Source organism: Panthera uncia, chromosome B4, assembly GCF_023721935.1.
Source record: "Panthera uncia isolate 11264 chromosome B4, Puncia_PCG_1.0, whole genome shotgun sequence".
Classification (NCBI taxonomy): domain Eukaryota; kingdom Metazoa; phylum Chordata; class Mammalia; order Carnivora; family Felidae; genus Panthera; species Panthera uncia.
Window position 1 is genome coordinate 134,716,839 of NC_064809.1, and position 14,364 is coordinate 134,731,202.

The 14,364-nt window shown below is 64.8% G+C and overlaps 1 protein-coding gene across 1 annotated transcript in view; it reads right to left on the reverse strand.

Moving 5' to 3' along the window:
* Positions 1–7,259: 7,259 nt before the first annotated feature.
* The window catches only part of WNT7B (Wnt family member 7B), a 46,085-nt gene continuing 38,980 nt past the window's right edge, over positions 7,260–14,364 (reverse strand). Inside the window, exons 3-4 of the mRNA XM_049626528.1 lie at positions 13,590–13,861; positions 7,260–7,782 (exon numbers count right to left, since the gene is read on the reverse strand). Of these exons, the coding sequence (XP_049482485.1) occupies positions 7,303–7,782; positions 13,590–13,861 (752 nt within the window). The 3' untranslated portion in view covers positions 7,260–7,302. The remainder of the gene's footprint in view (positions 7,783–13,589; positions 13,862–14,364) is intronic.

A 14,364-nucleotide genomic window follows, 5' to 3' on the forward strand; every position in this document is an offset into this window, starting at 1 on the left:
CTGCCCCAAAGTCTCCCCCATGAGGCGCTGGCGGACCCTGATGGCCTGAAGGACCCTCCACTAGAGACAGGCCCTTTGAGATGTCCCTCCCTCTAATGGGCACTCTCCCAGCTCTGGAGACAGTCTTGGTGACTCAGATATGTCGCCACCAACCACGGCCCTCCCTCTCCTAGAGTCCTTGTCATTGAGATTTCATTGATCTCTCTTTCCTGGGAAGCAGGTGTGAAACAGCCCGCCCACGCCCAGGCCCCTGATAGGACATGTTGACAAGTCTGCCCCCACTCCGTCAGTAGGCAGGGCGCTCCCTCCCAGGTTGGTCGACAGGGAGAAGCTCGGGGTCCTGGTGCGGCCTTGTTAGCCCAGAGAGGGCAGGCACGGGGAGCCTGGGGGACGGCCTGCCCAGTGCTCACCCAGACAGGGCTCTTCCTGGCTCTGACAAGGACCCTGGGATCCACCAGAGTCCAAATAGAGCAACTGAGGCCCAGAGGAGGCCCATGGAGGCCCGTCCTCGAATGTTTTCATTGAGCTGGTGGGACCTCGGAAAACAGCCCAAGGCCTGGCAAAGCCTTGGTAACCAAGAGCCCTGGCCCCCGAGCCCAGCAGAGGGACCTGGATGGAGGGGCAGCGATGTCAGCCCTCGCTCCCTGCACCCTTCGCGGCCCGAGGACTCTCATTTGAGACACTTTCCCACTGGAAAACAGGGGCTCCAAACAGCAGCCTGGGTGTCAGAGAAGCCAGCTGGCATGCGGGCCTTTGCCCAGAAGGCACGAGACCATGTTGGCCACAAGAAGAAGGGGGGCCGGGAATGCTCCTGTCAAATGCTGGAAACCGTGAGGCTCAAGTGCCTTCCAGAGGGTTCTGGAACCCTATCGGGCATGGGGTAGCCCTTCAAGCTCTGTTCTCCTCGCTGCCCGGCACCCCCAAACCCCATGCTCCGCTGTCCACACAGTTACCCCGGGACCCACGAGAGCCCCTCTGGCCTCCGTTCCTGTGCCCGAAGCGTCTCTTTCCCTTCTGCATCCTTCCCACCTCCTTCCTTCCATCCCGTTTCTTCTGGGGCTCAGCCTGGATGCCAGCTCCCCCAGGAAGCCTTTGCTGACCACCCCAAGGTCCACCCAAGGCCGGGTTCCACACTCCGTTGCCCTCCAGACCCCACTCCCCTCCATGGCAGCCTTGGGTATGGGGGGCTGACAAGGCCCGTTTGTTCACCGTTCCATCTGCCATTCTGGGTGCTGATTAGGAGAAGACCTCATCGCCCGTTCAGCTCCGGAAGCCCTCAACACCTAGCTGAGCTCTGGGCACTGAGGAGCCCAGCAACGAGGGGCGAGGGAACGGAGGGGGCGTCTGAGTGGATGGACGTCGTACCCTGTCCTGCTTGGTGGAAAAGCCAGGGGCTCAGGAGCCAGAAGTGAGGGTTTGAGCCAGAAACCAGGGGAGGGGCCTTGAGCAACCCCCCCACCCCCACCCCCCGCCAGCCCACACAGGCCGAGCCAGCAGAATGGCGTCAGCGGTGGCCCCGCACCAGTGGCTCAGGCAGGGGGCTCCTGGGCTGCTTCCTTGCAAGGCCGTGAGTGCTTTCCTTTCTACAAGGTCCCAGATGGCTGTGGGATTCCAGCTGTGCCCAGAGAGGCGTGAGGCCCAGATCGCACAGGGAAGGGCCAGCCAGGGCAGCCAGCCAGGCAGTTCTGGCCTGGGTGCTGTTCACCCTTGGGGCCCTGGAAGCAGTGGTTGCCCAGGGCGCACGGTAAGGGAGCCCCGAGCCCCAGTATTTGCCAACCACCCGCCCACCGCCCAGGCCTCTGCTGGGCACTGCTGTGGGTCCCAAGCCTACAACCCTCTTGGGCCTTCCTAGACCGCAAGACCCCGGGATGCCCAGGCCAGGCTGCTGAGTCCCCGGGCCCTGAAGACCAAGGACACAATGGGCAGGCAGGCGGCATCCCAGAGAAGGAAGGTGGGCGCAAGCTCAGACCCAGAGGAGGGAAAGGGACCGGGACAGCAGTGGGCGAGACCCAGGCTGACATCCAGCTGAACTTCCTGGCTCCTGGCGGCCCTGTTCCTGGCTTGGTGCCTCCCGGGAGCGGTCCTGACTGCTCCGCTCAGGGGAACTCGCACTTTTCCTGTTTGCCTGAGTGCAAAGAGCGACAGCCCCACTCGCCTCTCTTCCCCAGCCCGCCTGCCTCCCAGCTCTGGGCGTTGGGAAGTTCACCCAGATGTCTGATCCAGATCCTGCCTGCTGTCTTCCAGCCTCGTCTTTCCTGTTCTGTCCTCAAGACAGAGCATTGCCCTCACCTCCTCCCCAGGACTAGCCTCAGCCATTCCCTTCCCGCACATCTCTGTACGGCCTTGGGCAACATCCCAGGGCCTCAGCTTCCCCTCATGAGAGGAGGGAGATGAGTTGGGTAGAAGGAAGACCCCAGAGGACCCGAATTCCAATCCTGATTCTGCCTCTGCTGGCTGTGTGACCTTGGACAGAACACTCGATTCTCTGTGCCTAGGTTTTCCCATCTGCAAAATGGAGCCAGCGCTGACCCATGTGGGGAAGGGGTGAAGGTTGTGGTTACCTGTGAACCACACTCAGCGTCTGGCACGGTGGGGGGTGTTCAATATTCCACAGAGCTTCTCAGGACCCTAGGCCTGCTGGGGTGCAGGGACAGTCACAACAGTGACATCCCCGTCCATCAGGGGGAAAGCCGAATGGAGAGTGAAGGAGAGGGCAGGAGCCCCAGCAAGCTTGCTGGGAAGGTGGGCATTATGGGAAGGAGGGGATGTGGGCCGGGGACGTGGGAAGAAAGGCCATCCCGGCCGGAGGGCACAGCTGAAGCGGAGGCTGGGCAGGGACAGGCGGTGGTGTGGAGCGTGATAGGGAGCTCTGGGGACCGGTGGCTTGCCCGCAGGGCAGGGGGCTTTGTGTGGAGGTGGGTGGAGATGGGCTGTAGTTGACGAGCCAGAGGATCAGGAAGGACTCCAAAGGCCACACCAAGGAGCAAACCTCTGTCTGCCAGGGCCACAGCCCCCTGCGAGCTCTGGCCACCAGATAGCAGCTGGGTGGACAGCCTGGGCAGCCCTGGGGGTGGGCAGTGGGGGAGATCCTGGGCTTGCTAAAGCCCTCGAGCAGAGTGTGGGCAAGGGCAGCCTTCGCGCAGAGAAGGAGGGAGCCGGGCTTGGCTGGCACAGCTGCTCCCCCGTACCCATTCTAGAGAGGAAAACCGAGGCTCAGAGCTGTGGAAGCACCCGCCCAAAGCCCTTTCCTGTCTCCTAGGCTCTCGGCCAGCAGCTGCCCTCGAGAACAGGCTGCCGCTCAGGGCGGGAGACCCAAGTGAGGAGCCAGAGTCCCTAGAGGTCAAGGCCAGGCACGAGCCACCTCTGTTCCCAGGGCCCAGCCCAGCACCCAGCCTCCGGCACCACCCAACCAAGGGAATGAGCGAGAAAGAAATGAATGAATGGGTGGTAGTGTCCCCACATCCCGCGGCAGAGCCCGTGTGACTCGCTCCTGTTGGGTGACTCTGCCTTCCTGGAGCACAGCGGGCAGGCAGGTCTGGAGGGGGAGCATCCCTGGTGAAGGTGGGGAGACGGGAAGCTTCGTGGCCAGCTAAGAGCAGTGTGGCCAGAGCCCAGGGGGCAGGGGTGTCACCCCGATGGTGATGAGCCACCGTGGTGGAGGGTGGGGGCTGCCTGTGGACGCTCCTGAAATCGCAGCCTCAGAGGCGGAGCCTCGGGCTGGGGGTCAGGTGGGCCCCCAGGCGGGCTGGGCGGCGTGGGCTCGACGCCTCGGGCAGGGCCCCTCGGAGGATGTGCCGGGCGGCCCTGGGAGGCCGGGGCTGGGGTTGAACCGTGGCCAAGAAGTAAGTACAGTCTGGGCACCGGGGCCGGGGCATTCTCGAAGCTCCTTCCTCATTCCTGGCCCTGTGGGAGTAGCCGGACCCCGGCGTTCCGAGGCAGCCACCACCGCGGATTTGCTTACCGTCTCGCAGGGAACCGGGGCCTCCTGCCAAACTAGCCAGCCCGGGGCCTGGGCCCCACGGGCCCCCCCAACCACTGAGTGCTGGCCTGGGCCCCCTCCTGCCCTCAGATGAGGACACTGGGGCCACCCTAGGAGCTGTCCGCGCCCGAGTAGGAAGGAACGGGCTTGGGCTGCAAGTCCAGGGTGTTTTCCGTCGGCCTCCCAGTCTCCACGCCCCACAGGAACACGTCCTTCTCGGAAAGCCCACCTGGTGGCCTCTCCACTGGGATCCGGGGCCTGGGCCAGGCTCCGTGGGTGCCCTAGCGGGCACAGCGTGGAAGGGGCTTGTTTGATCAGCGGTTCCGCCCGATGCCAGGCTGCTGGGACAGCGGGCAGCGGCCAAACCGGCCCCGCCGCATGCCTTCCGGCCCTCGGCAGGAATGCCATTCATCCCTCCGGTGCTCGCACGGTTACCGCAGTGTTGAGGTCCGGTGGCACCCGGGCCTCTAGGGAGAAGCAGCAGAGCCTGGTGGCCAGCCAGGGGCTGCCGGGGGCCTCGGGCCACCTGCCCGTGACTGGAGAGGGCGAGGAGCACCCCACGGGGGGCACCTGAACCAAACCCCACCAGACACAACTGACACATCCATAGGGGTCCTGAGGCCGGCTGGGGTCAGAAGAAGAAAAGACACACAGGGGGAGACACATGGGGCCAGGGCCTCCTGGCTGTGGGTCCTCCACTCCTAAGCACCCACCCTCCCCCTCGGGGTTCTCCTAAGAACAGCCCCCACCCAGATCCATGAGTTGGCTCTGGCACCAGACCCATGGCCTCCTGACCTCACATCCTGAGCCCGGACTGTCCAGAGAGGCCTCAGGTCTATGTCCGGTCACCACCAGTGGCCCTTGCTGGGTGTGGTGGCCCCAAAGGTGCCCGGAGGCCGGCGCGACTCAAGGCCTCGCTTGGGACCTGGGCAAAGGTGTGAGAATGGAGACACGTGGGCATCGTGCCAGCCCAGCCTGCAGAAAGGGGTAAGGAATCAGAAGGGTGGGGGCACCTGAGGGCCAAGGGGGCTTAAGGCTCAGGGCTGGTCCTCAATGGACAGCACACGCATCCCCACCCCCCGGGGACAAGAGCTGCAGGGGCGTCGCACAGGCTCCACGCACACTCACTTCTGATTCCAGCTTTATTGGAGCTGGGCACTCCCCTCCAGGGAAGGCAAGACACAGCCCGTCGGAAACCCAGCAGCTCTCCCGAAGTGGGAGGCGCTACGGGGACACGCAGTGCCCAGACCGCCACCGCCCCACGCGGGCCGCGCCGACCCCCGTTCACCCAAGGGAAGGGTCGCTGCTGACAGTTAAGGAGGGCGGGGTCTCAGCGGAGGTGCCTGGACAGTGCGCGTGACTCAATGGCATCAGGAGGCCCCAAGAGTCTGTTTCAAGCAGGAGGAGGAGCCTGGCTCCGGGGAATGCTTGAGGCTGTCCCCTCCCTCCAGTACCCAGTGTAGGTCACAATAATTTAAAAGACATGATAGACACTTTAACGCTATATAACAATATAAGTTAACCAGGTTCCTTGGCAGAAGGTGCTGGGCCTGTGGACTCAGTGGTGTCCCGGGACCCGGGGAGGCGGGGCGGGGGAGGGGGTGCTGCGCAGGTGGGGGGCATTCACGGCAGCCTGGAAGTGCCCAGAACAGCAGCCGATGGCGTGTCCTGGCATCATCAGGGGCACAACAGGGTAGACGCCAGGGCCCAGACAGTGTCACTCACCCCTGGCTAATGTCTCGCCCACATTTCCACAGGTTTCTACAAGTAAATACCCTATATTTGGGTGGGGGAGGGCACAGGAGCAGAGGTGGGCACACCGGGAGCCAGCTGCACTCCACCCTTGCTGGCAGGTTCACCTCCTCTGGGCTTCAGACTCCCCAGGGGAGGGTGGGAATGTTCGCAGAATGCATCGCCCCAAGTCCCGGGGTTTGGGCCCCTCCCCACCCTGCCCGTGGTTCAGAACTGAGCGGGACCCTTCTCGTCCTCCTCTCCCAGGTTTCAGGGAGAGTTGAACTTTAAGAGGAGGGTGTGCATGGGGGGACCCTGGGGGAGGTGTCTGGAGGGCAGCAGGGGGGGAGCTCTGGCCAAGTGTCCTCGTGGATCCAAGTTTTCTCAGCATTGGGATCAGGGCCAAAGGAGTAGGACTGGGCACGGGGCCATTAGAGAAATCCCAGCAGGCACCTCTGAGGGTGCAGGTCCCAGTGTGGCTGGCAGCAGGGGATGAGGGGAGCAGCCAGATTTCACAAAACATGGGGTCAGTCTCATGCCAACCTGGATGTCCCCAGAGTAGGTCTTCCAGGGTCAGGAGCCCTGGCCTGGGGAGTCAGGATGCCCGAGCCAAGGCAGGAGCCTCCACTCACGGCCTCGGGGCCTCTGGCTAATTCTTGAGCCGTTCTGGGCCTCAGTGTCCGCATCTGCCAAAGGCAGCACCCAGCCCCCCCCCCCCGCCCCGAACCACCCCACCCTACCAGACCGCCACCAGCACACTGCTGTCCTAGGGTTTCAGCTGGCTCCAGGGGGGCAGGGGGCTCTGTAAACTGGGTGCCAGGCTGGAGGGGGGACCGGGAGGGTGACAGCATCGGGGAGGGAACACAGCACTCCTGGAACCTGACATAGGTGACAGTTTGATTTGTTTGATGTGATTTTTTAAAAAGAAGGATCCCTGCCGGTGGCTCCCCTCAGAGGCCCCCTCGGGGCAGGGCCAGGAGGGAGCTGGGCACGGAGATGCTCCCTGGGGTCTAGAGAGGCGGGGACAGGGAGCAGAGGGCCACAAGGGAATGCGCTAACACGGAGTACAGAGTTAGGACTGGCTATGCCTTAGTGCTAAGAATCCTTTTCTGATACTAAGAAAACATAAATAAAATGTGTCAGCATCTGCCCAGACCACCCGGGGGGTGGGGGGAAGCCCTGTGGCTGATGCGGCCAGGGAAAAAGTCCCGCGGGGAGGGGGCGGGGGTGGTCAGCCGGCATGGCACATCCATGTCCGTGCCACAAGGTGGGGGAGGGGGACACTCAGAGTCTTGTGGTCACTTCGCTTTCCAGGACGTGTGTCCTTGGGGTTCAATTCCCCAGAGAAAAGAGCAAGAATTCGCTGGGCGCCCCACCAGGGACACCGGTGCCATCGGCCTTGCCCTCTGGGCATCGCTCGACCACAGGAAGTGACGAGAAAGGCGGGAAGGAGCCCCTGAGGGCAGCGAGGGGGCCGCCGGTGGCGGCAGCCCTCGCGCGCCCTGAGCTCCCCGCCGCCCCCGACCCCGCAGCCAGCAGGGCAGGGGGGGCGGGGGCGCGCGCGTGCCGGCGGCGGGGGCGCGCGCGCGCGCTCACTTGCAGGTGAAGACCTCGGTGCGCTCGCTGCAGGTGTTGCACTTGACAAAGCAGCACCAGTGGAACTTGCAGTTGCACTGCCACACCTTGGTGTACTGGTGGGTGTTGTAGCCACGGCCGCAGCACATGGTGTCGCAGCCGTCCGCGCCCGGCGACGTGCGGTTGCACAGGCGGCCTTGAGTGCCCACGCTGCCCGTGGCCGCGTCCTCCTCGCAGTAGTTGGGCGACTTCTCGATGTACACCAGGTCCGTCTCCATGGGCTTCTGGTAGCTGCGCAGCTGCTTGATCCGCAGGAAGGTGGGCTGCCGCAGGCGGCTGGCCCGCACCACCTCCACCTGCACCGCGGCGTTGTACTTCTCCTTGAGCAGGTGGCCCACCTCGCGGAACTTGGGCAGCGTGGTCCAGCACGTCTTGGTGGTGCACGAGCCCGACACGCCGTGGCACTTGCACTCCAGCTTCATGCGCTCCTCCAGGACCTGCGGGCGACAAGGCGGGGCTCAGCGTGGGCGTGGCCGGGCCCGGGCGCCCCGCCCCCAGCCCTGCGGCACCTGCGGGCGACGGGGCGGGGCTTGGTGCGGGCGTGGCCGGGAGCCCCGCCCCCAGCCCTCCCGGACCTGCGGGCGACCGGGCGGGGGCCCAGTGTGCTCACCCGCAGGGCCTGGGCGTCCCCGCTCCCACTTGCCCCCGTCCTCCAGGGCTCCCCCACTTCCCGCTGTACGACCACACCTAAGTGCCTCCCCTTCCTGAGCCTCCGTCTCCTCGTCCGTTTAATGGGGCTGCTGACCGTAGGTCCCTACTGCAGAGGACCTTATGAGGGTCCAGTGAGAGTGTCCAGAACCTGGCAGAACACGGCGGATGTTTATCAAACGTGGTTCACTAAAGCCTCACAACCCTTCAGGTCAACGCGCGGAGGAGGAAGCCGAGGCCCAGCCGCGCGGCCTGCCGCGTGCAGGTCACAGGGCAGCATGTGGCCAAGCTGGTATTGCACTCAGCCCGGCGGTGATCCAGGCCCAGCAACAGTAGGTGCTTATTAATTGCAGATCCCCACCCTTCCATCTCTCCACGCCCTGCCCTCATGCCTGGGGTAGGGCCTGGCACGTAGTTGGTGCTTAATAAATGGCTGGCTGTTCAACGAAAGCCTGGGGCTCGCACCCAGCTCTGCGCGTGTTTGCTGAAGGGCGGAGGGGGTGGACGAGCAGGAGGTGAGTGCACGGGTCAGCGAGGCCCAGGCGTGCCATCTGCTGGGAAGCCGGCCCCCGGCTGGTGTTGTTCTTTCTCCCCAGCTCCCCGAGGGCCCACAATGGGTGCAGGGTGTGTTTTCCTTGGGCCTCCCTCCGTGGTCCCGGAAGGCTGGTTCCCAGAGCCAGCCCTGACCCCAGGTACTCATTTACCTGGATCGAAAGGACCCTGCCAGCCGGCCTGATTAAAGATGGGGAATCATTAGCTGCCGCCCCACCGTTGCAGAAGGGCCATTTGTCAGCTGTCCGGGCTCTGGTGGCCTCACTTCAGCAGCCCAGCCCTGAAGGAACTTGGCCACTCTCTGCTTCCTGGGCCGGAACCCCAGCCCTGGCCCAGACCAGGAGACCCATAGCGAATGAATGAATGAACGAATGAATGAAACATCCCACAGGGCCAGCTACCATCCCACTTTCCCCACCCTGGCTACCTGGGGCTCCGGTCCTCGGCAAGGACCTGGGGGCTCCCAGCCCGGTGTGGGAGGGAAGAGGAAGCCGACACAAACGGGCGCTCTGAGAGCCTACCCCTGCCGTGGTAAGAGGGCTTCCTGGAGGAGGGGTGCCCGCATGGGGTGTGGATGCAGGAGCAGAAGCTCTTTAGGCGGAGGGGAAGGTGTTCCCGGAACGGGCAGCGCAAGGTCTGCAGAGGAAAAGCTCAGCCCACGTGAGCATCACGTGGGTGCTGGGTGGGCCCTGAGGCTGGTGTCTAGGACCTGGGGGTGGGTGGGATTCCCTCCTGTGGATGATGTCCGGGGGCTGGAGGCCCGGGAGGCTGGGAGGAGGAGGGGGCTAGGGGGAGGGGGAGGCTGATGTCCTACCAGGGGAGGGCTGAGTGGGGGAGGGCCTCGGCACCCGGGGGAAGGAACATTCAGAACTGGAATTGCGGGACAAGGGGTGTCTGGGTTGAGGGCACGAACCAGAAGTCAGCTCTGGGGGTCTAGGTGAAGGGCGGGTTGCCCCCCACCAAGGGAACGCATATCTGGACCTCCTGCCTGCCTCCTTTACCCTTCTCTCCACACTTCTGTTCATCCTGGCCAGACCTCTCTTTCCCCTCCCTCACCCTTACCCCGTGCTCATTTTTGCATCAATCCTCCCCCACTAACCTGCCCAGGAAGCCTCTCTTGCCCTGGCCACACCGCCCTGCCACGTATGCCCCTCAGCCTAAGAGTGGCCAGATGGATGCCTCTCTCAGAGTCCCCAGCCTGGGGGGCAGTGCCCCCTACCCCGGGCTGCGGGCCCAGGAGATGCCTCCTGAGGCCGTGATGGCCTGAGACCTGGCAGGGGTATCCAGGCCAGCCGGTCCAGCCTCATTGCCGCAGCCTGCGGGACGGCTGCCCCCTCCCTCCCCCTGCCCCCCGCCCATCTCCCCGTCCTCTTCAAGGCCAGGCAGCCCAGCCTCCACCGCCTGCCCTCCTGCCCACCCGCCCAGGCACGTTCAGACCCTGCACGGCCAGGCCGGTGACGGTGGGCAGATGGAGCCGATTGGGCAGCTGTTTGCAAAGCAAGGAGACGCATCCTCGCTTGGCTGGGTCCCCGGGGCCTGAGCCTCTCCTGGGAAGTGATCACAGGATTCAAGAATGTGCCGTTTCCGTCTCCAGTGGCCTCAAGATAAGAGTCACAGCGATGGTGGCGCCAGCCCTGCTGCCCCAGGAGACCACCTGGGAGGGCGTGGGGTGACCTGGCCTCGCCCAGACGAGCGGGGCCTCGGTTTCCCCGGACCCAGGCCGTGTGTGGGTGGGGTGGGGGCCTCCGGGAAAAGGCCAAGCTGGTGTTCTTTCTGCAATAAGGTGCGGCCTGTGCTCCGGGAACAGCTGTGGCCAGGCTGGGGGGGGGGGGGGTCCCGGCATCCTAGCGAAGGCGCTTTACACTCCACTCTGGCAACAGCCACGGGCAGGCGGCTCTGAGCCTGGGGCCACAGAGGGACGTGACACGTTTGTTTCTGGGCCCTCACTGGTGGCCTGACCCTCCGTGGGCCTGCGAGGCCCCGGGGGACGAGGCCCACATCTGCTTCGCCCTCTGACCTGGGCGTAGGCATCAGGTGAAGCTGTCTGCTCAGTGCCCGGGCCGTGAAGGAGAGGGGTGGCCACACGGTCCGGCCAGCCTGGGGGCCTGGCGTGGCTGGCAGCTTCCCAGCTGGGGACTTCGCAGAAGTCACCCCTCCCTGGACCTGGGTTTTCACCCAGACGATGGGAAGGACGTGCCCCCTGGGGCAGGACCGGCATCGATCCTAGATGAGGTCGGGTAGGGGCTGTGCCCAGCTGACGGGGGTCCTGCCCCAGCTCCCGGTGCCATCACTGACTTCAGACCTCCGTCACCCACGAGAGGAGTCCAAAGCCATCCTGATAACAGTGCCCAGGACTGGCCCACTGAGGATGTGGTGAACTGAATAGTGTCTCCCCGAAATTTACGTCCACTCAGAACCTCAGTATGTGACCTATTTCCTTATTTGGAAAATAGGTCTTTCCAGGTGTAATTAAGGCTCGAGATGAGGCCATCCTGGACCAGGGTGGGTCCTAACTCCAAGGCCACCTGTCCTTGTAAGGGACAGAAGGGAAAAAACAGACCCAGAGGTTGGGGACCATGTGCAGAGGGGGGCAGCCAGATAATGAGGCCACAAGCCGAGGAGCGCCTGGGGCCGCAGGGAGAGGCAGGCAGGGTCCTACTCCAGAGCCATCACGGGGAACGGTGGCCCGGCTGGCACCTGGATTTAGGACTTCCGGCTCTAGAACTAGGAGAATAAATCTCTGTCGCTCTGAGCCACCCAGGCCGTGGGACTTGGTGTGGTACCAGTCAGCTTGTTTCCCACCTGCCTTGCTGACCTCCGGGGCCCTGAGCAAGTGGGAGGGGGCGGGGTGGCCTGGACAAACTAGGGTGGGGACCAGGGCACCCCAGCACTTGGGGGGGGGGGGACCTGTGAAGATCCAGACCCAGTTGTTGTGGAAACCTCAAAAGCTACAGCTCCCCCTCACTGCCACCCCCAAGCTCCGTGCTAGCGGGAGCAGGAGGATCCCCGCCCCCCAGGGTCACGGCCTTTGCCAAAGGCTCAGACCACACGTGTGCTCCCCAGCTCAGGGTCGGGGGCTGTTGGAAGGGCAGTGGGGGAGGGGCACAAGGTTCGCTGTGTCCGCTGCGCAGATAAGCAGACCGAGGCTCCGAGGAAGACTCACGCGCAGTCAGGGGCAGCACCGGCCGGCACCAGAATCCTGGCAGCTGAGCCCTGTGGAGCCCTTTCCTGTGACTGCCCTGCCCTGATGGGCCCTCCCCTCCTACTCCTCATCTCAGTTTACGGCTTCACGGTTCAAGACCCCACGCGCTGACCTGCCTCCACCCAGGCCCCTCGGCCCTCAGGCTGCTGGGATCACTGTCTCAGGGACCTGTCCCATGGCACCTGTCGCCCAGAGGCCAGAATCCGGCCTGGCCCTCGTGGCCCTGCACAAGGGGCCCGTCCCACACGCCGCCACCCTAAGCTGGCCCAGAGGCCTCACTGCCCTGCACCTGTGACCGGAATCCCACCCCCCCTCACGTCCCGGCCTTGGTTGTGCTGGTCCCTGTGCCTGGAGTGCCCTTCCCTGCATCTCTGCTGCTTATTCGGATGCTTCTCCACCAAGCACTAACCAGGGCCCAGGCCTCCGGGGACGCCAGTGTCTCTGTTGCCCACCCGGGGCCTCACTGTCCTCGTGCAGAAAAGGGGGATATGGTGAGACCTTCCTCCCAGGGCTGTTGGAAAGCCCTTCCTCGGGACCTAAGAGGAACCTCCTCCTCCTCCAGGGAGCCCTCCCCATGCCTCCAGGTAAACGAACCTTGCCTGCCTCTGCCTGCCAGGGCACAGGTGGGGATGTGTCCGTGCCTGAAGAATGGAGCCTCCGTGCCGTGTGTGAGCTCCTTGGAGGCAAAGACTGTGTCCCTCTTTCCTTCATTCGTCCACCCGTGCACTCATTGGACGCCAAGCTAATAACCACGTCTACAAGATCAAGTCAGTCCCTGGGCCTGGCATTCAAGGCCTGCTCCGGGCAGCCGGCCCCTGCTCCCAGTGTCACCTCCCTCTGCCTGTGCTCTTTTCTGGCCTGCTGGGACAGCACCTCCTCCAGAGAGCTTCTGCTCCCCCCACTCCGCCCCCGCCCCATCTCCAAGCTCTCACTGCTCCTGGATCTGTCCTCTGCACCCCTGAGTGGACCCACTTGGCCATGGCCACTCTTACTCCTTGTCTCCCGTGCCCAGCCTAGCTAATGCCAGGCACAAAGAAGGGGCAGGGAATGTCCGTCGAGTGAGTGAGCGAGCAGCTGGTGGCCTTAGCTGTGGTCCCCGCGGCAGAGGGCGGGCAAGTCTGTCCCCGTGCCTGCAGAGACCCGCAGGCCCTGGTGCCCCGGGTGCAGCCCCTGGGGCCGGGGAACCAGACCTGGAGAGGCGTTCCGCTCGGCTGGCGCTCTATCTCGGGCCATCTCGCCGCCATGGTGGCCGCTCCTCCCGGCCCAGTATCTGGGGCCCTCATCTCCCTGAGGCGGAGCCGGGCTCACCCTGACTTCTGCCCCAGTGTGGCCCTGCCTGAACGTCCTCCATGATTGCCCCACACCGCTGCACCCGCCCCCTGTGTGAAGCTGGCTGCTCCTCAAGACCTCCCAACTTGCAGTCTCCACCCTTCCTCAGGCTGCTCTCTCAGGGCAATCTGAGCCAAAGGCCACCTCCTCCGGGAAGCGTTCCTGGTGTGCTGGTACGACCCCTCTGGGACCGGGGCGGGGACATGGGACCGTGGCCCCCACGCTGGGCCCTGGGCCCCGCCCTGCCATCCCCCAGCTGCTGGCCCTGCGCACATCACTTCCTGACTCCCAGCCTCAGTCTTCATACCTCCGGAATGGGAACAGTAAGGCCTCTGGGAGGGTCAGAGGGGCCGACCAGGCCCAGCGCCACCCACCACACACCTTGGGGGTTCAGATCCCCAAGGACCCCCTCCACCCCACCCCGGGAGAGGCTCAGGGCCGGGGGTGGGGGCGGGGAGCCCTGGTGAGGCGGCAGCCACCCCGCCCGCCCCCTCCCCGGGCGGCCCGCCCTACCTTCCTGCCGGCCTCGTTGTTGTGCAGGTTCATGAGGCGCCGCGCGTTTTTCTTGATCTCACGGGCGTCCACGAAGCGCCGGGAGAAGTCGATGCCGTAGCGCACGTCGGCGGAGCAGCCGCCCCACTTCCAGCCCTCCGCCTGGTTGTAGTAGCCCTGCTTCTCTCGGTCGCACCCGCAGTTGCTCAGGTTCCCCTGGCTGCAGGCGGCCGTGACCGCGTGGGCCACCCCGGCCGCGGTGATGGCGTACGTGAAGGCGGCCTCCCGGCTCCCTGCGGGGGTGGGGGGATGGGGTGCGCGCGGTGAGGACCCGCGCGCGGTGAAGGACCCGCGCGCGTCTCCACCCGCCCTGCGCCGGGCCACCCTGGCCTCTGCGCTCGCCCTCTCTGAGTTCCGGGCTCAGCAAAGTGGGGCGGGCGGAACCCCTCTAGCAGGGCTGTGGCGAGGACAGTGGCAGGCACGTGGCCGCGGCCCTGCCACCGGCACTCGAGACCACTGTCACCTCCTTTCCCTGTCCCAAGCACCTCAACCCTGGGCGAGAGCAGGGGCGGGCTCTGCAAGGGGGCACGTGGGGACTGTGCCCTGCCCCTTCCACTTGGCCAGCCTCCCATCACCCACCCACTACCCTATTTCCAGGCTCTTTGCTGCCACCTCCGTGTCTTTGACCACCCCCTGTCCCCCCATCACCAGGCCCCGGCTTCCTGGGGCTCTCCTCTCTCTCAACACCCCTGCCTGGCTCAGATGCCCCCCTGAACTGCCCAGACTTTGGATGCCC